Source organism: Ranitomeya variabilis, chromosome 6 (genome assembly GCF_051348905.1).
Source record: "Ranitomeya variabilis isolate aRanVar5 chromosome 6, aRanVar5.hap1, whole genome shotgun sequence".
NCBI lineage: Eukaryota > Metazoa > Chordata > Amphibia > Anura > Dendrobatidae > Ranitomeya > Ranitomeya variabilis.
The window spans coordinates 23,105,977-23,131,536 of NC_135237.1; the positions used below are offsets into that span (position 1 = coordinate 23,105,977).

The 25,560-nt window shown below is 46.6% G+C and overlaps 1 protein-coding gene across 1 annotated transcript in view; it reads right to left on the reverse strand.

The window, feature by feature from the left end:
• The window catches only part of TSPAN13 (tetraspanin 13), a 35,865-nt gene continuing 10,305 nt past the window's right edge, over positions 1–25,560 (reverse strand). Inside the window, exons 2-6 of the mRNA XM_077268048.1 lie at positions 18,933–19,100; positions 5,839–5,919; positions 5,583–5,696; positions 4,915–5,025; positions 1–4,561 (exon numbers count right to left, since the gene is read on the reverse strand). Coding sequence (XP_077124163.1) covers positions 4,487–4,561; positions 4,915–5,025; positions 5,583–5,696; positions 5,839–5,919; positions 18,933–19,100 — 549 coding nt within the window. The 3' untranslated portion in view covers positions 1–4,486. The remainder of the gene's footprint in view (positions 4,562–4,914; positions 5,026–5,582; positions 5,697–5,838; positions 5,920–18,932; positions 19,101–25,560) is intronic.

Here is a 25,560-nt window from a genome sequence, read left to right on the forward strand (position 1 = left end):
ACTTATTGATTTATTTTTTATTTTATTTTTACCAGTCATTTCTGCAGTGCAAATCAAGATCTGTAACTAAAAAAAAAAATCCATATTCACAGCATTGTAAAACTGGACATAACACCCACAATAATATGTGAACTGAAATACAAAGACATTCTCAGCATGAAAAGAACAAGACAATAAGGGAGTGATGATGGGGGTAGTAGTTGTGACGATGGTCTGTTGTACAGCGAGGTCCTATCATCACCCCTGTATGGAGATCCATCACATACAATAGACCAGGCCTGGGTCACGGAACAGAGGAGTGGTCTCCTATCTGCAGCTCCCCAACCGTTGGGAAACTACAACTCCCAGCAACGGTTATGCTTGAAGTGGTGATCAAGGGCATCAATTATAGTCTGAACTGGGGCAAATTTTTATTTTTTAAACATATTAAAAAGGTGCACCTTCCTTTATCACTTTACCGTAAAAAAAATAAAATAAAAAAAACAAACATTATTTGGACCATTTTTCTAATTTCTTTGATACGGCTCCCGAGCTCCATTCCTTTTGCTGCCTTCTCATAATTCTCCACGACATACCCTGTTTTCACCACTAGAGGGCAATCTGTACACAACAGAATATAAATAGTTGCTGTTGCTGCCCCCTAGTGGCAACAAGAGGAAACTGAAATCCTAAAGCAATGGAGTGTTAACAAAGTATATAAGGAGAGCGATCCAAATCTTTTCGTCTGCTGCTTCACTTTAACAATTTGTTACACTCGAGTCAGGAAATTGCAGACATTAGATAAAAGGGGCTATTTTCTAACACACTTGTCCTCAGGCTGTGCCTCATTCACCGTAACGGGAATAAGTTGCAATACCTAGCCTACCCTGAAAAAGAGAGGGGCGCTGTTTTTGTTAATACACTTCTGCTGTAGACTCTAATGGGGTCAAATCATGGAGGAGTCCATGTAACGATAAGAGCCCTAAAAACTTTTACAGCTTAGGAAGGGTTTTATGACTATAGTGATACATGTAAAATAACAAAATGGTGTCCCCTAAAAAGAAAACCAACATTCCACTCTTACTCTGCTTCCCTTAATGCTACACAGGGAAGGTCACCGGAATTCATCGCCGTCCCCGTAAGTCTTGTAAGTTTGTCAAGGAGGAGAAGATGGCCTCCAAAGTAGTGTAAATATTATCTCATAGGTACAGGTCTCAGTAAGTCAGTGCAATGTGTATGTCTAAGCCTGCAGGGGGATAAGCTAGGGGGGCTGAAGAGTCCGGAAGTGATTATGAAGGTTAGAACACATATCGGCAGTGATGTTAGTGTGAAATAACAGATTTCAGTCTAATGCAGTTCCTCGGGGGCGGAGCATATGCTGAGCAGACAATGCACTGGGTGGAGTACAGTATCAGTTTTCATTACAGTTCTTTTAAGCGAGGGTGGAAACTTTTTGAACCCAACAGTCCCATAAACCTGACAGTCCAACAAGAGCCCGGACCCCTCTATTCCAGTTCATTAGTATTGAATGAGATTATATTTTATGTATTTTCACAAATTTTTGCAAATTTTGAAATCCAAAACATCATGAACAAATCCAAATAAAGCAGCAGGGACTTGTGTCATAAAATCCAGTGATTGTCACCAGTCCTCAAATGTCCTAGAAATTAGATTATTTTACAGTATATTTAAAGTCAAATTAATAAACGTATTTTGCATTTATTTTTTCACTATTTACAAAAATGAAAACGAGCCATTGAAACAAATGACACATATGAAGCAATGGTGCGCTGCTGCCGAGTGCTCTACATTCCAGTGCTCAGCTCACAGGCGCCACCACTGTCTTACACAGGTATTACAGTCCCTTTTCCCTTCACCTTCCAGGGTTTTATCGATAAGCAGTGGAATTTCTGACTATTGGGAGGGAAATGAGAACAGAGGTGTCATAAAGCCCCTGGGTTCCAAATCTGTGCCTAGGACTCCGAACAACTGACAATGCCATGTTCACTTACCAACGCTTAAAAAGGCACCAAATTGGGATTTGTCATTTCCTGTTGACCACTAAGGACCCCCACCCCCCATTAATACCTGATTTTTATGTGGGGGTTTACATAAATAAATAAGGTCATAGGACTGTCCTAATTGGGACTGCTGCCAAGTAAGCAAATGCCCAGTATGGACCTCAGCAACTAAAGTTGTGACCCTGGAAGAGATCAAAAACAGGTCTGTGCACTAAGAAGAGGCAGTCCAGTGTACAGTGGCATGTACAAGTTTGGACAAAATTGCTGTTATTATGAACAGTTGAGCAAGTTGAAGATGAAATGATCTCTAAAAAGGCTAACATTACAGATGACACATTTGCCTTATATTTTAGGCAACAAAAAAAATAAACATATATATCTCAGTCTGAAAATGGTGGAGGCCACAATGCAGGAGGCTATAACAAGCTAGGAAAGCATTTTCAAGTTGCCCTTTCCTCAGTTAGAAATGTAATGAAGAAATGGCCGTTACCAGGAGCAGTGGAGGTCAAGATAAGGTCTAGAAGACCAAGCAAAATTTCAGTGAGCTGCTCATAGGATTGCTAGAGAGCCAAATCAGGACCCCAGATTGAGTGCAAAAGACCTTCAGAAAGATTTGCAGACTCTGGAGTTGTGGTACATTGTTCAGAGACACCTGCACAAATATGGCCTCATCATGGAAGAGTCATCAGAAGAAAACCTCTCCTGCATCTTCACCATACAATTCAGAGCCAGAAGTATGCAAAAGAAAGTCTAAATAACCCTGCGTTTTGGAAACAAGTCCTGTGGACTGATGAGGTTAATAGAACTCTTTGGCCATAATGATCACAGGTATGTGTGGAGAAAAAAGGGCTCAGAATTTCAGGAAAAGAACATCTCACCCAAACATTAAGCATAGGGGGATCAATCATGCTTTCAGGTTGTGCTGCAGCCAATGTCACAGGGAACATTTCTCGGGTAGAGGGAAGAATGGATGCAATGAAATTTCAACAAATTCTCGATGCAAACATAACACCATCTGTAAAAAAGCTGGAGGTGAAAAAAGGAAGAGGATGGCTGCTACAAATGGAGAATGATCCTAAACACAAGTCACAATCCACAATAGACGACCTCAAAAGGCGCAAGATGAAGGTTTTACAATGGCCCTCACAGTCCCCTGATCTGAATATCATTGAAAATCTGCAGCTAGATCTCAAAATAGCAGAGGAAGCAAGACGGCCCCGGAATCTCACAGAACAGGAGGAATTCTCCAAGGAAGAATGAAGGAAAATCCCTCAAATAAGAGCTGAAAAGGAGAGAGAGAGCGAGAGAGAGCGCGCGAGTGAGAGCACGATTTTATTTTTCTTTATTTTATATTTTTGCCTATAGTACATAGGAAATGTGTCATCTGTAACTTTACACCTTTTATAGATCATTTCATCGTCCACTTGTTTAACTGTTCACAGTAGCAGTAAATTTGACCAGGGGTGTCCAAACTTTTCCATGCAACTGCATAGAATACAGGTCATCCAGTGACCACTACTGGACATGTAGGTACATGGAATAGGATGACGGTCATAAAAGGGACAGAAAAAAAACAAAACAAAAAAACAAAACACAAATCTGTGTACTAAGAGGCGGCAGTCCAGTGTATAGCACATAGGATATCCAGCGACCATCACTGTACATCGAGGCACACGGACTAAGATGGTGGTCAGAGGGACAGACCTAAAACAAATCTGTGGAGATCCGGTGACCACCCCTGTACATCTAGGCACACGGAGTATGACGTGGTCACACATGGGCGGAACAACAACAAGTCTGTGTACCAAGAAGAGGCAGTCCAGTGTATAGAATACAACATTTACCGTCGCCACCACTGTACACGGCAGCTGAGACTCAAACACCCGGCACTAATCGGCTACAATATTAGTCACATACCCGACCAATACTCATCCCACCGCCCGCGTGCGGGGACTGTCGGGGATTTAGGTCTCGCCACTCACATTGCACAGTCGCAGCGCCCGCTCCGGAGGAATGATTGGTGTGACCCGTTATGATGAAATAAAAGTTACCATCCAGAAATATTTGCCTTAATATCTTAGAACTTGGACGGAAATGATGACCCCCAACCCACAAATTAAACTGGCAAGACCCCCTCGCCCCCAACAACCACAACACAAATATCGGAGGAGTGTAAATTATACAGGAACGACGACGTAATATTCATATAATCGATCGCTGATCTTAGAAGTCTGCAGCCAGTTCCTGACTTGGGTTTTCTTGTTATTTTATCAATCGTTACTTTTGTTTTTATCAAGTCTTTTGTGTTTTATTTCTTCCTTTGAGCTTTTGACTTACACATTATTATTTTACATCTCATTTAAAAGTGGAGGGAAAAAAAAAAAATGAAAGAAGTTTAGTCCTTCAAACAAAACCAACCACAGCAATCAGAGGAGCTGTAGAGTGTTCAGCAAAAAGGGAGAGAGTCTTAGAAAAGGGGATTTCAATCAAAGGAACGCGCTGGGGTTGGCCCGAGGGTCCTTCTGGTTTCTGTATCTGTAAGTCAACCAAACGCCAAGGATCTAGAAAAAAAAAAAATTAAAAAAATTTAATGTTCACGTTTCTTCAAGATATTGTTTTTCAATACAATGTTCTGCACAATGGAGGCCTGAATAGGCGCAGAGGCTGCTGGAATCACAGGACACCCAGAAATAAAAATCAGCCCCCGTTGGTGTGGACGGGCACCAGGTACAGCTATAATCATCAGCGCAAAAACGGGAAGAAGAAACTACGAGAGAAGATCATCAGCTGTCTGCCGATCACAGACAAAGGGGAGGAGCTGCGGAGCGGAGGAGACGGGATATTTGCATTTTCTGGGTGTAGCAGCCATCAGAACTTAGAAAATAAAACTGAACATTTTGCATAACGGACCCACCTCAGTGAAGCTGAAGAAAAAGCCGATCCCCCCAACCACTTTTAAGACGTCCTGTGCATGCTCCTCGATGATAGAGCCACATGTTTTACAGTTCTGAGATACAAAGCAGGCCTGGAAGTGGAAAAATACAGAAAGGAAATCATCTAGCCGCAATTTAGGCAGTCAGGAGATGGAGCCCACACGCAGATAGCGGGCCCACCAGACGCAGGCAGCGGGCCCATCAGACACAGCGGGCCCACCAGACGCAGGCAGCCGGCCCCCCAGACGCAGGCAGCCGCCCCCCCAGACGCAGGCAGCCGGCCCATCAGACGCAGGCAGCCGGCCCATCAGACGCAGGCAGCCGGCCCACCAGACGCAGGCAGCCGGCCCACCAGACGCAGGCAGCCGGCCCATCAGACGCAGGCAGCCGGCCCATCAGACGCAGGCAGCCGGTCCATCAGACGCAGGCAGCCGGCCCCCCAGACGCAGGCAGCCGGCCCCCCAGACGCAGGCAGCCGGCCCCCCAGACGCAGGCAGCCGGCCCTCCAGACGCAGGCAGCGGGACCACCAGACGCAGGCAGCCGGCCCGCCAGACGCAGGCAGCGGGACCACCAGACGCAGGCAGCCGGCCCTCCAGACGCAGGCAGCGGGACCACCAGACGCAGGCAGCGGGTCCTGCATACACTTACTGCAGGGCAAGTGTCGTTCTTATCGAAGTAATGAAATCCGCAGCAGTTGAAGTTTTTCTCAATGTCGTCTCTCGCGGTCACCGTGTGGTTCCACCCGACTTCCAAAAGCTCATTCTACAGGAGAAGAAGGGGGGAGGGGGTGTTCATGAAAATCTAGAACCTTGTAGACCAATGTAATGTGCGGCCCGCGCTTCATCTTCCAGGGCGGCCATTTAGAATATGACGATTAGAGATAAATAATAAATTACCGTATTACCTGCTGCTGACGGTTTAATGCCAGAGAAGCACACGACACCGAGAACTGGACGACAAACACCAAGAAGAGGATGATCATGTACTAAGCGCAGTAAGTCAAGGATGGGATTCATCATCTATGAACTTCTTGTGTCACCAGGGGCAAAGATAAAAGTTTGTGAACCTCACATTATTACAACCACTAAAATGTAACAGATTAGACCATGAACCCGTCAGATGCACAGAACTCAGCCTTGTAGTTTGCAACAATGTATCAGAGCAGGTACAGTGTATCCGTCTGGAGTTCGAGTGGATACAACTGTACCAAACCCTCAGCTGTGAGAAGCAGGGGGTCTGTGCAGACTGTCAGCAGTGTTTCTATCTGAACTCTTCTCCTTTTGTTACATTTGGCTCCAGTCCAATTATTCAGATATTTGTGTGTGTCAGAAATAACACTTTAATGTTGTATGAAAAATAGAATATTTTACGCTTTTATTCATTAAAAAATTTTTTTCTATTTATTTTTTTTTTTATGATGTACTTAGTCTCCCTTCAAAAGATCAATCAATCAATAATTAAATGACTTTTGGGGGACATGCGATCACTTTGTAATCGATGAGGAGCCGATCACCACCAATTTCAAGGATTTTACTTACGGTATTTTTTATTTTTTTTAAAGGGTTAAACAGTCCGGACATGTGACAGCAGCTGTGCGAGGGTCATAATAACATGGTCATATGACCCGTCACCCGGTGATCACGCCATCGCCAGGCCCATACATGAGCCATCGCCAGGGTACAAGTGATCAATGACAGTTTTTGCCGTCTTTTGTAGCAGCGATCTACAGCTGCAGTTATTTTTGGGGTCCCCATAGAATTCCACAGTACAAAGGTCTATTCTCAGTCATTAAGAGGGTGAAGTATAGTAGTCCAAGATTAGAAAACCATGAATGCCTTGTTCCAATAACAGTGCCACACATGTCTACAGGTTGGGTCTGGTATTGCACCTCAGCTCCAATAAAGTAATTTCCGATACCAAAAATAACCTGTGCAATAGGGGGGGCGCTGTTTTTGGAAAAAAAGCCATGTTTTTCTTGGCATAAGGTTCTGATGTAGATCTCCCGACCACCTACCCCTATCCCAGCCCCCTCCCCCATCTGGAGGATTGACTGTCTGGCACCCGGCGCTGTGTGTATTGTACCTGCAGCTGCTCCCACTAACCAAACAGCGCGACATAATGACAAGGTGACTCAGGGCCGCACCTCACGTCCGCGCCGCCCGGGGCCGGTCACAACACCAGGAATTATATATTGTAGCCAGTCACACGTGTTGCACGGAGTCTCTGAGGGATTTCTGTAAATGTTCATTGTAGCAGATATTGCGGTATTGTCTGAGAGTGTAACAATATATACACAGCAGGATCGTACCGCCACATAGTGACCGCACAGGTCAGAGGGGAAAGCTGAATGGGGTGTCCCGGTATTAAAGTATTATAAGGTCCTCTCTCCTGTACTTGTGTGTAACTTGTTTTTTGCTCATGTTTATTGTACTTGTCTATATTTGCCCTTTTTCACATGTAAAGCGCCATGGAAAAAATGGCGCTATAAAAAAAGGTCTTATAATAATATTATTATTATTATTATTAATAATAAATGATGTATCACAGGGCAATGCAATGAATGTATGCTCCATAGTGATATGACTTGAGACCCCCATGTACCTAAAAATGTAGCGACACAGGGCTGGTGTAGCACGGCATCACGATGTTAGCCCAGCAGCAGGGCCGGTGTCAGCAGCCATTCTGTATGGAGCATTACATGGGTCCCATGATATATGGAGCCAAGGCCACCATCAGGGCATTCCTACCCTTACTGGCGTATGGGGCCCAATGAGCAGAGGGGGCCGGGACTGAGGACGTTCGGTTTAAAAATCTATTGCTGTACGGGCCGGCACGGCAATTAAAGCCGCCAGCCAATTACTGGCCGGCAGCTGTCGTCAGCAGCAGGTTTGTCAGCCTATGACGTCACTGTCATGAGCCGGCGAGTCCGCGCTTCACATGCAAGGAGGAGATTATGCTGCTGGACCGTGGGCCGGTAAGAGGAAAGTGTTTTTTCCTTTTTTTTTTTTTTTTTTCCTTAAATACTTTTTTTACTGAAGCGGCAAGCCGCAATATGGACAGGGTAGGCAGGATCATGGGCCAGGATCATGGGACGCACGGGGCAGGATCGAGACAAATGAGACAGGATCAAGTGACCGATGGAGCAATCACTGCTCTAGATAACTAATTTTCTGCAGAGACAAGTCCTGACTGGAAAAAGTGATGGTGGTCTGAGCTGGATGAAGAAAAGCCAAGATGAAGGACTTTAACTAGAGATGTCAATATGTTATCTAAACACTATATACAGAGGATCCTGTGTATAATGTCACTGGTGATCACTGTATTACCAGTACACTGACACTACATACAGAGCTCCTGTGTATAATATCACCGGCAATCACAGTATTATCTGTACACTTAAACTTTACACTGTATACCATGTATAGATCTCCTGTGTATAAGGGCACTTATGGTAATATTAGTATTGTGGGTTTATTTTTGTTTGTATTTAATTAATGATCAGTATTGTAGTATTCGGTCACTATGTGGTGGTAATATATGGGCTGGTCACTGTGTGATGGTATTTGTCCCTTGTATGTGATATTATGATCATTTTAAAAATTGAGAAATAAACATATCTAAAAAGAGTATTAGATATTTTAACAAAATGTTTAATAGGTTAGAGTAGAGTAGGGCCCGGTCCTTGTCATGGTGGCGGTTTAAAAAAATCTTTTAGCCAAAACAAAAGCTGCTGTTTATGTGTGTGATCTGGTGATGGGAACTGTTAATATGAGATTGGTGAGGACATGGTGCAGAAGAGGAGTTTTTTTTCAGGAGCGGGCAGTGGGACTGTGGAAAGTTTGAGGGGTGGAGGCAGTCCAAGGTTACTGAATGCAAAAATAAAAATAAATAAAAATCTACCTGTAGCCACCACTAGGGGGAGCTCATGGCATATAGGTTTGTACAGCCATCACTAGAGGGAGTTCACTACATACAGATTTATACAGCCACCACTAGGGGGAGCCCACTACATACAGATTTATACAGCCACCACTAGGGGGAGCCCACTACATACAGATTTATACAGCCACCACTAGGGGGAGCCCACTACATACAGATTTATACAGCCACCACTAGGGGGAGCCCACTACATACAGATTTATACAGCCACCACTAGGGGGAGCCCACTACATACAGATTTACACAGCCACCACTAGGAGCTTGTAGTCTGTGGAGGAAGGTGCTGGTCTGTTTGCTCCAGGAGAGTCACCAGTTTTTTTTTTTCCACCCAGTAATTCTCCCCCTCTCTGATCTAGGAAAGAGAGGGGTGTAGTGGATGGACTGTGGGGCTGAGTCCCCGTCTCCCACCCCTCGGTCTAAGCCGGCGAGGGGTGGGAGCTCATTGCTACCGGCAAAGAGGGTCACCAGATCTGGCAAGGCCCAAAACATGGAGGAGCCCAGGAAGACCCAGGAGGGCTGCAAAGCCCCTAAGGCTGAGGCGAGGGCCACTGTGGTGTCTCCTCCCGGAGGTGAGCGGAGCACTCGCAGAGGTGCAGCGGCGGCGGTGCCGAAGGATTGGGGCACTAGGGCCGCACGGGAGCCGGTTACCAGCTATGGCTCCCGCGTCCATGCGTACCTCGGCGAGTATGAGGAGGCTGGGAAGACCATCAGGAGACTCCGGGAGGAGCTGAAGGAGGTGAGGCAAGCTGCAAACAGAGCCTCCCGCACAGAGAAGTCTGCCCTGACAGCCAGGATATCCAGCCTGGGGATATGCATTGAGGGCATGGAAGCCCGGAGAGCGGCTATATTAAACAACAGCGGGCCCTTCCGGGAAAAACTGGAAAATGAGGACCGATTCCACAACATGGCTGCTGCAAAGGAGCCAGAGGGGTCTCGGCGTCCGACCCAGGTGGAGGAGGTGGACCATGAGGAGATGGAGGAGGCGCCGTACCCACCTGGGGGCTTGGGTAAGTGATCTCCAGGCCACACACAGCGGGATAGATCCAGTGCAGGTCCCACTCCCATCAGACAATAGCATTTCAGAGGATGATGGGGGTGATGCGGATGATAGCAGCAGCGATAACAGCAGTAGTGGGGGTTGCCTCGTCTTGCAGCAGATCCGTCAGCTAGAGTCCCCAGTAAATTATGCCCACCTGAAGTTTGGGGATGAGGTCTGTGGGGACGAGGCAACCAGGAGGGGGAAAAAGAAAAGCAAAAAAAGGAAGAAAACATCGGAGGAGAGGTTGGTGTTTGTCCCCCTTCCTGGGACCCCCCGGTCCCGCTGTGTGGAGCCCGCTACCCACCCCGGCCCGGGACCTGCAGTGGTTCCGGTGCGAGGGAGCGGGGAGAGTACAAGTCATATGGCGCAGGTCGCCGTCTCTGCTGGCGGTAGCAGAGGGGGCGAGAGTGGGCATGCGGCTGCAGAGCCGGACAGTGTGCATGGTCTGGAGTGTGGCCCTGTGGCGGGCGGTAATAAAATCTGTGGGGGTGTCCAGGCCCGATCCTCTGTGGAAATGGGGGACGGCCTGGTGCCTGCTGCACCCGCTGACGCTCGGGGGGTGGAGGCTGTGGGTACCTTACCGGTGGTCACCGCTCCCCGCAGTGTTGGCGGTGCGCTGTCAGCCGGGGCCGCATCATCGGCGGCGTGTGCTGTGGTGTCGGGGTCCCCCACATGCAGATCCGATGCTGGGTCAAAATCCGGGACCCCGGCACCGGTTATCATCTCGGGTGCAGCTGTAATGGCTGCGGTAATGCCGGCCCGGATCGCACCCTCGTCGGAGAGGGTCGCACTGCCGGGGTCCTCTGCATGTGTGTCACCTGTATCTGTGGGGGACCCGGCGGTGAAGTGCACACAGGAGTGTGGAGATGGTCTGCAGGAGAGGCTGGAGCAACAGTCTGCAGCTGCCAGCACATGCTCTGCTGAAAAGCAGGGTGTGGTAATCAAACCCTGCAGTATGGATCTTAAAGGGGCAGCTGCACTGCAAATAGTAACAACCCCAGCAGAAAGCAGAAAAAAAAATGCAAACAAAAATGTAAATAAGAATGGAAGTGGTGCAAGTGGTGTGAATATTGTCTGTGATAATGGTGACGGGTCAGGGGCGGTTTCTGCTGGAGGTATGGTTGGTGTGAATGGTGCCAGTGCGGTGATTTCTACCAGTGAAAATGGTGAGGCTGAGGTAAGTGAGGTGGAGATGGTTGACTGTGAGGTTGAGGGTTCAGGGAATATAGGGGCTGGTCCATCGTCCCCCTCACCTGCAGCCGCCATTAGTTATGCGGCTGCTGCCGCTGGGATTCCACAGGGGTCTTCCTCATCTCCGGACCCAGGGAATGAGGCTTTTCGCCGCCGTTTCCTGGAGGCCCTCAAAAAAGGGGAGCGGACGATCAAAGTAGAGGGAAGAGAGGTGGCGTTGTCCTACTGGCTAGATAAGTTTGGTCTAGCTGCCTTCCAAGAGAAAAGGGGGGGGGGGGGGGGAGACCGTGTGGTCCCTCCCGACAGCCGGGCAGGGGGTCTCCAGGAGAAATGTGGTTCGTCTTCGCTGGAGGGGCGATGAGGCGTGTCCATCCAGGACAAATGTGGTGAAGCTCCTCATGAAGATGGACTTCAGGGCTATTGACATCTTTGCTCTGATACATCCTTTTGGGACCTCCACCTTTGATATCAGCTTTGTTCGGCCGGAGGGCATGGAGCTCTTTTGGTCCAATTATGAGCTGGTAAAAGAGGAGCCCGGCTGGCGAGGGTTCGCTGTGGAAGCAATTTCTCGCCAAAGTGGGCCGAAGAAATTGACTGTTTTAACATGTAATGAGTCTCTTTCTGGCGTTGACATAATGACCTGGTTGAGCCGCTACGGCGAGGTTGTGGAGGTCCCTAAGAAGAACCGGGACGATTTTGGTATCTGGTCAGGAGGCTGGACCTTCATGGTAAAGTTGAAGCGTTCAGGTGGCACTGTCACCCACATCCCTTCCTCGGCTTTCCTGGGAAGGGATCGGATTCTGGTCTTCTACCAGGGGCAGCCGAAGGTATGCCACAGGTGCGGTGATCCTCGCCACTTCAGCGCGGGCTGCAAGGTGCAGAAATGTGCCTTGTGTGGCGAGGTGAGTCACCTCGCCGCATCCTGTGGTGTCATTCGATGTCACCTGTGTGGTGATCTAGGTCACCCGTTCAGCCGCTGCCCTCGTTCCTTCTCTAATGCCATGGCCGGCCGGGCGGAGGGGAGCCGTGAGGAAGTTCCTGGCGGTGCAACTTCTGCAGAGGTTGGAGGTGGCAGCGGGGGAGTAGCTGAGGGGCCGATGAGGAATGGCAGGGCTAGGGGCCCCTCTTACCAGCGGAGGCAGGCAAGACGTCAGGAGGGCAGGGGGCAGGAGGAGCCTCGGGAAACTGGGGTAATGGCTGCCCCCTCCTCTGACGCGACGGCCCATGTCACTGAGGCCCCGGGGGAGGAAGCGGTGAATGAGGAGATCAGACGGATGGAGAATGAGGAAGCGGCTGATCTCTCAGATGCCTCTCAATATGAAAGTTTTGATGAGGATGGAGGGGACCAGCCAAAAGAAATGGGTGACAAGGGTACCAAGAGTGCCAAGTGTGCTAAAAGTAAAAAAAAGAAGAATAAAAAAGGTGGAAAAATCTTCTTCCCTCACCAAGGTGCCTAAGGAAGGTCCCACCGACTCCCCTCTGATCCCCCTCTCCAACCGGTTCCAAGCCCTTGACGATCCTGCTAAGACGGGAGTCGGGGGTGAGGTTCCGGAGGTAACATCGGGAGGGCCTTTGGGAGGCGGGGGAGTCCCTTCTCCAGGGGGTGTGTCTTCCTCTGGAGGTGGGGACGACCCTGGGTCCGGACGACCCTGGGTCCGGAGATGAGAAAGAGGTGGGAGGGATGGATACCTCTGTCTCTCTGAAAAGAAGAGGGGGGGCTTCATCATCCGGAGATGAGCGGGCTAAGAAAAAGGGTGGGGGGAAGAAAAAGGCCATCTAACTCGATCACTCATGATGGCGGCACCCACCCCGTTGACTCTAGCAACCATTAATGTCGCTAGTATAAAGTCTGATGCGGCTAGATTTGCGGCCTTTGATTTTCTCACCCGATTTGAGGCTGAAATTTTGTTTTTGCAGGAGACCAGGCTTACGGATATGGGGGCCATACGCAAGGCGGAGAGCGAGTGGAGGTGCGGGTCTTCGTACTGGTCTCTTGCGGCCGAGCCGTGTAGCGGGGTGGCAGTCCTTTTTAAGACTGCATCGGTTGAATGCCGGAGAGTTATCGAGGTAGAAATGGGGAGGTGCCTGGTCTTAGACGTCTTCATGAGGGGACAGGAGCTTCGGCTCATTAACATCTATGGTCCGCAGTCAAAGTGGGACCGTAAATGTCTCTTCCTGAAGATTAAGCCCTATCTTTTTACGAGTCGGCAGGTGGTCTTTGGAGGTGACTTTAACACTGTCACAAGGCTTCGTGATAGGGGAGGCTCCATTGACCGGCTGGCTTATGATAGTAATACTCTTAATAGCATAGCTAGTGACGCTCGCCTGGTGGATGTCCACATCCGGCACACCCCAGGTCACTGTGGTTTCACCTTTTATAGAGGTAATTGTAGGTCTAGGATAGACAGGTTTTTTTTAAAGGAGGAAGCCATCTCTTCAGCAGTGTCCGTTGTTGAGGTGGAGTTCTCCGATCACTGTCTGATTTCTTTTTCTCTGAATGTTTCAGAAACCCCTCGGATGGGAAGGGGACTATGGAAGCTGAATTCATCCCTCTTGGAAGAAGCAGAGATAAGACAATCCTTTGAGGACTTTCTTCAGAGCCAGGTACCGCTTTTGGATCTCTGTAGCGATAAGTCAGAGTGGTGGGAGATGTTCAAGGATCGGGTTGCGAGTTTCTTCCGCCAGCTCTCGAGCCTCAGGAGCCTGAGCAGGTACCGCCTGTATAGGGAACTGAGGAGGAAACTCGAACATCTCGTCTCGGCTGGAGGTGACCGTGAGGAGATCTCCAGAGTGAAGTCTTTACTCAAGAGGTGTCAGTACGATAGGCACACATCTTTGGTTTTTGAGAGGGATTTCGGGAGGTACCGCTCGCCTGACCCCTACAGAAACTGTAAGATGTCAGTGAGTTGTAAGGTGGTGACAGGTTTGGTCGACGATACGGGTTCCCTGAACAGATCCAAATCAGGGATCCTGGAGGTGATCAGATCTTTCTACTCACACCTCTTGGGGAAGAGGGATCTGGATCGGAAGGTGATGTCGGCTTTCTTGGCCAAGGCCATCCCTGAGCCAGGAGATGACCCCTCGCTTCACGTTTTGACAGAACCAATCAGGGAAGAGGAAGTGCGACTGGCCATTGATGGGCTTCGGCCTAAGAAATCGCCAGGTCCGGATGGCTTAACATCCGAGTTTTATAAGACCTTTAGGGACTCCTTGGTCCCTCTCTTGACTGAGGTGTTTAACGAGTGTCTCTCCTCGGGCGCTCTTTCCCAGTCAATGAGGCAGTCTGCCCTGATTATCCTGTCAAAGGGTAAGGACCCGTCCCGTATTGAGAATTGGCGTCCCATAGCGCTTCTCAATACGGACCGGAAGGTTCTGGCAAAGGTGCTGTTCAAACGGCTGGTGAAGTTTGCACCCCGGCTCCTTTCGGGGGCCCAGCACTGCTCTGTTCCAGGCCGCAGTACGTTTAGTGCTGTGCTCGGTGTCCGAGAGGCAGTGGAGCAGGGCAGGGCAGGTCACTGGAAGGGGTACTTGCTGTCCTTAGACCAGGCGAAGGCTTTTGATCGGGTTAACCATGAGTACCTCTGGTCCGTCCTTCTGAGGTACGGTCTGCCTGGGGGGTTTGTAAATTGGCTAAAGATCTTGTACGCGGGGGCAGAGACTTTCCCGCTCGTGAATGGTTGGTCTGGCCGCCCTTTTGAGGTTGGGTCTGGGGTCCGCCAGGGCTGTCCATTGAGCCCGCTGTTATACGTGTTCGCGATAGATCCCCTTTTAAGGAGGATTGAGCGTGGACCGTTGGCGGAAGTCAGGATGGACCAGGTGGCCTCGGAAGCCACTCTGAGGGTGGTAGCGTATGCCGATGACGTCTCCCTTTTCGTGTCCTCGGGTGAGGAGGCGGAGTGGGTCATGTCTGAGGTTGATCGCTACTCGGAGGCTTCTGGGTCCAGAATTAATCAGGAAAAGTGTGAGAGTCTCTGGCTGGGAGGGGGTGACCCTAGTTTTGGTCTCCCGGACACTCTTCCAGAGCCCCAGGCATCGGCAAAAATCCTAGGCATCGAATTTGGCCCTGGGGACTACCCCCAGCAAAATTGGGAGGGCAGACTTAAGATCGCCGCCCAGAAGGTGGACCAATGGAAGGGTTGGTCTTTGACCCTGAGGGAAAGGGTTAGCCTGGTTAAGGGTTTTTTGCTACCCTTGTTAATATACCTGGGCAGTGTCTGCATGTTGCCAGAGCCGCTCTGGACACGGGTCTACAGCCTGTTTTTCCAGATGTTATGGGGAAATAGGCTGAACCTAGTCAAGCGGGAGGTCACGTACCGCACGAGGAGACTAGGAGGGTTGGGTATGGTCAACCCAGTGGTGTTTCTAATAAACACTTTTGTCAAGACTAACATCGCCAACCTCTGGTCAGAGAGGGCTCCTCCGTGGGTATTCTCCTGCAGGGGATGGCTTCGACCCTTCTTCCAGGAATGGGAGACAGGAGGGCAAGTGAAGGACCTGCGCACACCGCACGGGCATCTCCCGGCTTACGCTACCCCGGTTCTGAAGGTGATCCGCCGGTGGGGTCTGGGAATGTGGGAGATCAGGACCATGTCGAGGAAATTCCTTGACAGGAGGGTCCTGTTGACCCATTTCCAGAAGCCTCTGGTGCTCAAAGATTGCCCAAGTCGGGATCGGGAGGGTGGGCTGAGGTTATTGAATTCTACACGGGTCCCCTTGAAGTTTTGGGACTTGGCTTGGCACTGCTTCCATGGGAAACTGTATGTAAGGGACAACCTGAAGTGTAGGAACTCCGATGATCGGGGTTGTCCCCGTGAGGGGTGTTGCGACACGCTGGAAAGCATGGAGCACTTCCTCCTTCAGTGTCCTTTTAATACAGGGGTCTACAACAGGGTGGGTGCTTCCATAGGCTGGCCTCGGCTGGCACACCTTTCCTATGCGGAGTGGGCGTATGGGGCATTCGGATCCCTGGGTTGTCGAGATCGGGGCACTTTATTTCTAGTCAGTTTAGTCGTCAGGTTTTACACGTGGAACGCACAGTGCTTAGTGTCAACTCAGCAGAAAATCCTCCCCCGGGACGAGGTTGTTAGGAACATTCTGGGTGGCCTGGTGAAGGTGCGCTCTCTGGAGTATGACAGGCTGGGTGCAGCGAGGGCCTCTCTTCTCTGGAGAGGGTTCTCATTTAATGTACCTAGGGCTTAGATAAGCAGGTAAATGATAGGGACAGGTAGACAGCTTCAGTAGGGACAGGTAGATAGTTAGGGACAGGATAGGGACAGCCCAGGGACAGTTAGATAGGCACGCGGTGAGTTAGGTAGGGTAGTAGGGTCAGGCAGGGAGAGACAGGGAAAGGTAGGTAGATGAATAGGGGCAGATGTCTAGACAGGTAGGGACGGCTGGTAGGGTAAGGATTGTTAGGGTAGAAGCCTGTCATCTCCGGTTTCCTGGTGGCGGGCTGGGGCTTTTCACTATCAGATTTTTGTTTTGCAGAAGTGAATTACTGATATAGGGCTCACAGGCACCAATCCTGGCTCTGGGTAAGTGTTGTAATATAGACTTATGTAGCATTGTATTGTACGGTGATGATCCTGTCTTGTAAGCAAGAGGTCATGAGTTCCTTGGTGAGCTTATTTTTGTATTGTGTGGGTTTGGTGGTAGGTTGTTTATAGTTGTTTGCTGTGGGGAAAAAAAATAAAAAAATAAAAAAAATGTATATATTAAAAAAAAAAAATAAATAAAAAAAATAAAAAAATGAAATACTAAAAAAAAAAAAAAAAATTATAAAATAGATAAAAAGAAAAAAAATGTTTGTGTGATTTAGATAGATGTGTTTAAGCCAGGTGGCTATAATGTTTCTTTTTGGGCGATGGACCAGGGTTTTTCTTTATCAGGTTTGGTATGAGGTGTGTATGTGCGTGTGTATTAATAAAATGTTTCTTCTCTCCTTGGGTGATGTAACCTGGGGAGGAGGAGATCTGGAGGAATCAAAAGTGAAAAGACGAGAAACAGCATAAGAAGGAAAGATGGAGGAAGCTTCTCTGAGAAAGAAGGCGGCAGTTTGTTTTCTTTTGCGGGGTTGTTTTGACTGGGGGCAGTTATGCTGGACTCGGACTTTGCTTTGGACTGGGGGGGTGGTAATGTTGGACTCGGACAGTTGCTTTTGCTGGGGTTTTGATTTTTGCTATTTATTGATTGTAAGTTTTGTATTTTTATAATAAAAGAGTTCACTACATACAGATTTATACAGCCATCACTAGAGGGAGTTCACTACATACAGATTTATACAGCCACCACTAGGGGGAGCCCACTACATACAGATTTATACAGCCACCACTAGGGGGAGCCCACTACATACAGATTTATACAGTCACCACTAGGGGGAGCCCACTACATACAGATTTATACAGCCACCACTGGGAGGAGCTCACTACATACAGATTTATACAGCCACCACTGGGAGGAGCTCACTATATGCAAATTTATACAGCCACCACTAGGGGTTGATCGTGACATTCAAATTTTTACAGTTCCTATTGTGTTAGTTCCTCCTAGTGGCAGATGCAGCTAGTGTTTTGAAAGATGTCTCAATAGCCAGTGAACTTTTCCAAATGTTTTCACATTACTCCCCTAAGCCTAAAATGTATCAGTATTTTATGTGATACCAACACAAAGTAAGAAGTATTTGTTTTGTGAGCCAGTACTTTGTAGGACCACTTTTCGCTGTAATCACTGCTACAGTCTTTTGGGGTCTGACCCTACCAGCTTTGCACATCTAGAGGTGACGTTTTGACCCTTCTTTGCCCCCTTGCTCTCGCTCAGTGAGATTGGATGGAGACGTCTGTGATCAGTAATTTTCACATCTCGTCACAGATTCTCTGGGATTTGGGTCTGGACTGTAACTGGGCCGTTCAAACACGTGAATATGTTCTGATCTAAACTCACCACGGTAGGTCTGGCAGGATGTTTAGAGTCACTGTCCTGCTGGAAGGTGATCCTACACCCCAGTCTCAGGTCTTTTGCAGCCTCTAACAGGTTTTCCTCCAGGATTGCCCTGTATTAAGCTCCATCCATCTTCCCATCAACTTTGACCAGCTTCCCTGCCCCTGCTGATGAAAAGCCTCCCCACAGCAGGGTGCTGCCACCACCATGTGTGATGGCGAGGATGATGTTTCCAGGGTGTTGTGCAGTGTTAGTTTTCCAAAACACATAGCGTTTTGCATTTAATCCCAAAAGTTCTCCTTTAATCTCTTCTGACCAGCGCTCCTTCTTCCACATGCTCACTGCTTCTCCTACATGGCATGTGGAGAAAGATCAAGCAATTTTGGAAAGAAAAAGGGGCAAAAATTTCAGCCGATAGATGTGCAGAGCTGGTAGAGACAGCTCCAAAGGTGTTGCAGCAGTATTTGCAGCGAACGGTGGTCCTACAAAGTATCCGACTACAGGGGGATGAACACAAATGCACGCCAATTTTCAGATTTATATTTTTAAAATAATTAGAAAACCCAAGTGTCATTTCTTTTACACTTCACAAATACTTACTACTTTGTGTTGGGATCACATAAAATCCCAATAAAATATATCTAAGTTGTGGGTGTAATGCAAAAAAAAAAAAAATGTGAAAAAGTTCACGGGGTATGAAGACTTTCCATGGCACAGTACAGTCATTGGCTTCAGTGAATAATTACATTCTGAGTCATTGACAGTCACCTGTAACCTTAGGATTCAGGCCGACTCCTTGGTTGCAGAATGTCCTGACACTGCATCGGTTATAGATACTGACGCTATAAAGTTCACACGTTACGAAACATATGAACGTGGAAGAGAAAGGATACAAAGAACAGTAACACCTGGTGATGTTTAATGGCTCCAATTAACCCTATGAGGGCAATGAGGAAGAGGATGATCCCGACAGCAACAGCGACTCCGACCACTCGCAGGCTGGAGATGAGACCGAACTCAATGCCCCAGGCGGCAACGCCAATCAGCAGAAGGCTGACCATCTAGAAAAGAGCACAGAGAGTTATCTATGTGACTGTAAAGGGTACAATGCTTTTCTGGAATCCTGAATGGCAAATTTGCAAAGTTATGTAGCATTATAAAGAAGGGAGGGTAGATGCATCACTGCTTAAAAGCCACCCCCTGCTAATAAGAAATCCTAGTGTTGGGGATCACATTGACACCATACAAAGTCCATGGTACTGACGAAGACAGACGACTGTTGTACATGGCCTTCTTCATCTTCAGCAGCGGTCATAGGTTCCTTTAGTGCGAAAACACATTTATCCAGGCATATATGTCATATATAAGTCTACATGTCATACATCTTTCCAAAAGTAGGTATACAAGAGGATTTACATTTTGTAGAACTTTACCTATCCATGTAGATATTTGTACATTTCGAGTATATGCAGCAATATTGTCAACACTGTTTACATGCATGGCTCCAACATCTATTTTGCATTGTTTGATTCCTTGGAAATGTAATTAAGAATTAAAAAAAAAAAAAAATCTCAAAACTTTCCATTGCACAAACTGGTATTTCCTGTTTCAACAATGAAATGTCAAAAATTGCAATGACACATTCAGCTCTGCTACATCAGTCCTGAGCATATGAAGAAATAAAGAAAGTAAAAACTTTCTTGCTTCCTGGTCTTGTCCAGCGCCCAGTGACGGATTGCTGGGAGCGAGCACATTAGGTGGCGGGAGAGGATGTCCTCTTCCCTACAGACATTTCCAGAATTTCCTCTGGAAGAGGATAAAAGAGGGACCAGTGGAGACGTCAGATTACAGGAGAACCCCAAGAGATGAGGTAGTAACAGTCCTACAGTAACAGCAACCATAGGGCGCCATTCCAAAATCTCACACGTTGTGTAAGCAGCTTCTATGCAGAACTATGCGTTACCATGGTGACAGACTACACACCTGGTGTAGTCTGATCCTGCTGTCATTTTTTATATAATAAAAAGAGGGGGAAATGGAATTGAAATAACACAAGAAGACAACATTAGAGTACGGTTTTATGTAGTCTGCTGTAGCCACAAAACAGGAGGATTTTTTCTCTTTTTTTTAAAAAAAATCTGCATCATTGCACATCCTTTGCTGCAAGTTGTAAAAGAATAAACACCCTTTAATTAAAAAAAACATAATGAATAATTAATTATACAAGTAATTTTTACTTCCTTTGTTCTACTTTATATCTACAGGATGTTTTCCCCTCCATTCATACACAGCTAAAGTGAGAATTCTGCGGCTACCTGGGAGTTGTGGAATCTGACACTATAGATCCATCATGACTCCGATATAAACCTCATACGGGTCAAAGTCGGAACCGTCTCTTTAGGTGGGAATGGAGAACGTTGGCATCCAGATCACTATAAGTATTTACAAGTTACTCAGCTTTTTTTATGTAGATTTTAGAAGTGTGAAAAGTTGCCATAAAAAAGTGAAATTCCCCTTTAAGGTGAAGATTCTATGATTGCAGCTATGTTTCGATTTCTGTTTATTTACTGACAAATGTTCTCATATTGAAAAATATTATAATAAATCAGCGGTAAATCTCCTCCCTGTGGCCAGAGAGAGGGCAATGCACCCTGAAAATCGCATAACCCAGGTCACTGCTGTCCGTCAGGGACAATAGACGGTTGTGTCTGAACCCGGAATTACAGCACAAGAAAGCAGCAGCTTAGTCACCGTCCTCATTCACAAAGGTCATCGGAGGCCGGATCGGCTGCAAATGCCACATTCTGCAGAAATACCAAACCGAAATTGATAAAGAGCAAAAAAATGGAAAAAAAAATAAATAAATCTCTCATCTGTCATCCAATGTCGCCCTTAGCCATCCTCTTTCACTCAGGTTTGCACGGATCCTGAATCGCAAATCTGAGCAGAGAAAGAATCACTGCATGACTAGGCAGCTCTGCTACTCAGGACTCTAGGAAAGCTGAGTGAATAAGTATAATAGCCACACAGTTGGCGGGCACAGACATAAGAGGCCCCCGGCATACGAGCAATACATGGGCCCAATGCAGCCCAATAGATCATCATAATGCACAATTCCACCTGCTTTGGAGGTTTTAGGCTATGTGCACACACTGCGGATTTTGCTGCGGATCTGCAGCGTTTTTGCAGCTGCGGATCCACAGTAGTTTCCCATGAGTTTACAGTACAATGTAAACCTATGGGAAACAAAATCCTCAGTGCACATGCTGCGGAAAAAGCCGCGCGGAAACGCCGCGGTTTATTTTCCGCAGCATGTCAATTCTTTGTGCGGATTCCACTGCGGGTTTCCACCTGGGCCAATAGAAATCTCCAGGTGAAAACCCGCAGAGGAAACTGCAAAAGAAACCGCGATAAAATCCGCAGTGAAAACCGCAGCGGTTTTTCACTGCAGATTTAGCAAATCCGCAGCGGAAAATTCCCATGCAGAATCCGCAGTGTGGGCACATGGCCTTAGTGGCCCCCTGACTTCCTGGGCCCCATTGCGACTGCACAAATTCCACCAATGACATGGCCGCCCCTGGGCCACAGCACAGCATTTAAAGTTGATGTTAGACACCTTTCGCTAACATTTAAAAAGCAAGTCTGACTAATGATACTGTTAAAAAAAAAAGATTAAATAAAAAAAGTATATATATATATATATATATATATATATATATATATATATAATTTTTTTTGCTATTCTGGCGTTTAAGAAAGCTGAGCGACTACCTATTAGGGTTCATTCAGATGTCAGTTTTTCCTGTACAAGTTCTATCAGCGTCTTTCACAACTAGAATTTGCACCCATGAGACCTCCTTCACGCGTCCTGCTATTTCTATTACCGACAGGCACCTCTCCATTACTAATCTCAGGGCTTGGTGTCAGTGCCAGCTGCTGACATCAACCCCACAATCCCATTGCCACCTCACCAGGGCAATCTGGAAGATGCTAAGAGCCAGAATTGGTGCATCTAATGGTTGCACCATTTCTGGAGTGGCTGAAAACTTAACTTAGTAGGAAGGGGAAGGGGCCAATAGTCATGAACCTTGCCAGCCTAATAATAGAAGCCCGCAGCTGTCTGCTTAGACTTTGTTGGTTATTAAAAATAGTGAGGACCCCATATAATTTTGATTAATTTTTGGGGGGCTACACTTTTGACCAGGGGTCCCCAACTCCAGTCCTCAAGGCCCACCAACAGGTCATGTTTTCAGGATTTCCTTAGTCTTGCCCAGGTGATAATTGCATCACCTGTGCAATACAAAGGAAATCCTGAAAACATGATCTGTTGGTGGGCCTTGAGGACTGGAGTTGGGGCTACACTTTTGACTATCCAGTAAATGCTCAGCAGACAGCTGTGAGCTGATATCAGTAGGCCGGGAAGATCCACGGTTATTGACTCCTTATAAGACCAGCTCACAGCTGTCTACTTTCCCTTAGCTGGTTATTAAAAATAGTGATGACCCCCACGCCAATTTCTTCATTTATTTATTTTTTAGCTAAATACATATAGAGTAAACCATACACGCACAACACTAATTATGTATCTCACAGATATCGATCTATAGGTTTGCACATCTAACACCATTTGTATTCCAGTACATATCACACGAACGGAACACTTTATGTAATCCATGTGCAGGACATATTGATGTCAGTGCTGCCAGAAGAATTTACATTTAGTAACATTTTATTCATTTGGAATATTAACTTCTTCAATATGATTTCCATCATTTGCGAAGCAAAGGTTGATGCACTTTGCAAAATTCGATTTTAGCACATTCATTCTTTATGTGTTACATGTGGGATTTTCATCGAGTACAAAAGTTATAGCAAATGATAATTCCTAGGTGTCCAGACTTTAGGGACCCCCTGTAGTCACATGTACAGGTATTTTTGATGACCGAGTGTTCTGCACAAATTAAATTAGAAATCATCTGGCTCTCAGATCAAAGTTGCAAATGCAAGTCTATAGGTCCATGAAGAAAACCAGACGCCATCCGTCCGTGCGCTATTTGTTTTTCCACGGACTGATGGGAGAAGCTGGAGAAACTTCCATCATTTGGGGTTTTTATCCGAAAAAAAAAAATAAACAAAAAAAAAACAAAAAAAAAAAAAACTCTGGAGCAAACTGAAAATGGACACTGACCAAAAACAGACATGAACTCGGACCGTTTTTAGCGTAAGAAAAATCACCAATGTCTGAACAAACCTCAAAACAGTTTTCCCAAGAACCATAAAATTTAAAAAAAATAAAAATAAATGAAAGCAAGGACCATGCGTCATTAGGGTGAGTGCACATGACGTCATTTTCAGGCCGTCTGAAAAAGCGCTAAAGAAATGCTAGAAGGAATGAACGTATTCATCACAAAGTACAAACCACTCGCTGGTCACATGTTCAGACTTCGGAGTTTCTTTTAAACACTTCAGGTTTCCAAAGACACAAAGCTTTAAAAAGAAGGGACCGGTCCATTATTCAAGGGACTGCCACTGGCAACCCGCTCACCATTGTATACATACAAGTACAAAAAAAAAAAAAATGCTGGCGGTGTAGCCGCTGCAAAAACAACTGAACAGACGCCAAAGAAGACGCTTTAGGAAAAACACCGCCAGCAAAAAATAAAAATTTAAAAGACATCGTACAAACATCCCCTTGAGGAATAAACATCATTTTATTATTTTTTTATTTTATTTCGGACATCAATGGTTCACATGACAATAAGAAACTTTGGAATCTATTTTATCAGTGAATTCTGCTTCTTTCTTCTGGACAGATCTTTCACGCTCAATCGATAAGTCAAATATGTAAAATCTGTATTCAGTGAAGGCAGAACTACCCATTACAGAGTTAGAGGACAGTCGGAGCTTTCAAAATTATATGGAGTCAAGGGAGGAGCTGGAGGCAAAAACAAACCTTCTCTTGAAATTATTCCAATGTTCTCCATAGAACTTTATGGGCACCAACTGTCATATCTCAACAATGGAAAATTCTGTCTTCACTGAATACAAATTTTACTCGTAAATTGAAAAATTGAGAATTAAAGATCAGTCCAGGTGGAGAAAGAAGCAATTTTCTCTAGTAAGATATATCAGAGTTCTTATGTTTCTGTGTACAATTGTCTGATGAAGCTCTGAACGAAACGTGCGTCGGGGCGGCAGAGAAATCATTGTAAACACTGATGCATACATGTAAGATCATTTCTTTATTTATCTGCCCCTCGTGATTACATTGTGGAAAGTTTACCTGAGATTATTGTGCACCGTATTGGAGCTTTAGTAACTGATATACTTATACATGTCCTCATTACCATCTACTGTACTCCATGAATCCCAGCACTAGTGTCCGGCAGCCTCTGGTGCTGTATACTTCTCTTTATTCTTGATTTTTAAATTGTTTCAATAACATGGTTTTATAGGCATATATACTATTTGGGTTTTTTCTTTACCCTCCAGCTTTAATTCATTTAGGGGGTCTGGTCTGGAGTCTGTATTTGATGTGGGGGCCTGGTCTGGGGACTGTACTAGTATAGGAGGTCTGTGATCTGCATTTTAGGGGTATAATGAAGGGGTTTGGGAGATATATATATACACTCACCGGCCACTTTATTAGGTACACCTGTCCAACTTCTTGTTAACACTTAATTTCTAATCAGCCAATCACATGGCGGCAACTCAGTGCATTTAGGCATGTAGACATGGTCAAGACAATCTCCTGCAGTTCAAACCGAGCATCAGTATGGGGAAGAAAGGTGATTTGAGTGCCTTTGAACGTGGCATGGTTGTTGGTGCCAGAAGGGCTGGTCTGAGTATTTCAGAAACTGCTGATCTACTGGGATTTTCACGCACAACCATCTCTAGGGTTTACAGAGAATGGTCCGAAAAAGAAAAAAAATCAAGTGAGCGGCAGTTCTGTGGGCGGAAATGCCTTGTTGATGCCAGAGGAGAATGGGCAGACTGGTTCGAGCTGATAGAAAGGCAACAGTGACTCAAATCGCCACCCGTTACAACCAAGGTAGGCCTAAGAGCATCTCTGAACGCACAGTGCGTCGAACTTTGAGGCAGATGGGCTACAGCAGCAGAAGACCACACCGGGTACCACTCCTTTCAGCTAAGAACAGGAAACTGAGGCTACAATTTGTACAAGCTCATCGAAATTGGACAGTAGAAGATTGGAAAAACGTTGCTTGGTCTGATGAGTCTCGATTTCTGCTGCGACATTCGGATGGTAGGGTCAGAATTTGGCGTAAACAACATGAAAGCATGGATCCATCCTGCCTTGTATGGAGCATCTTTGGGATGTGCAGCCGACAAATCTGCGGCAACTGTGTGATGCCATCATGTCAATATGGACCAAAATCTCTGAGGAATGCTTCCAGCACCTTGTTGAATCTATGCCACGAAGAATTGAGGCAGTTCTGAAGGCAAAAGGGGTCCAACCCGTTACTAGCATGGTGTACCTAATAAAGTGGCCGGTGAGTGTAT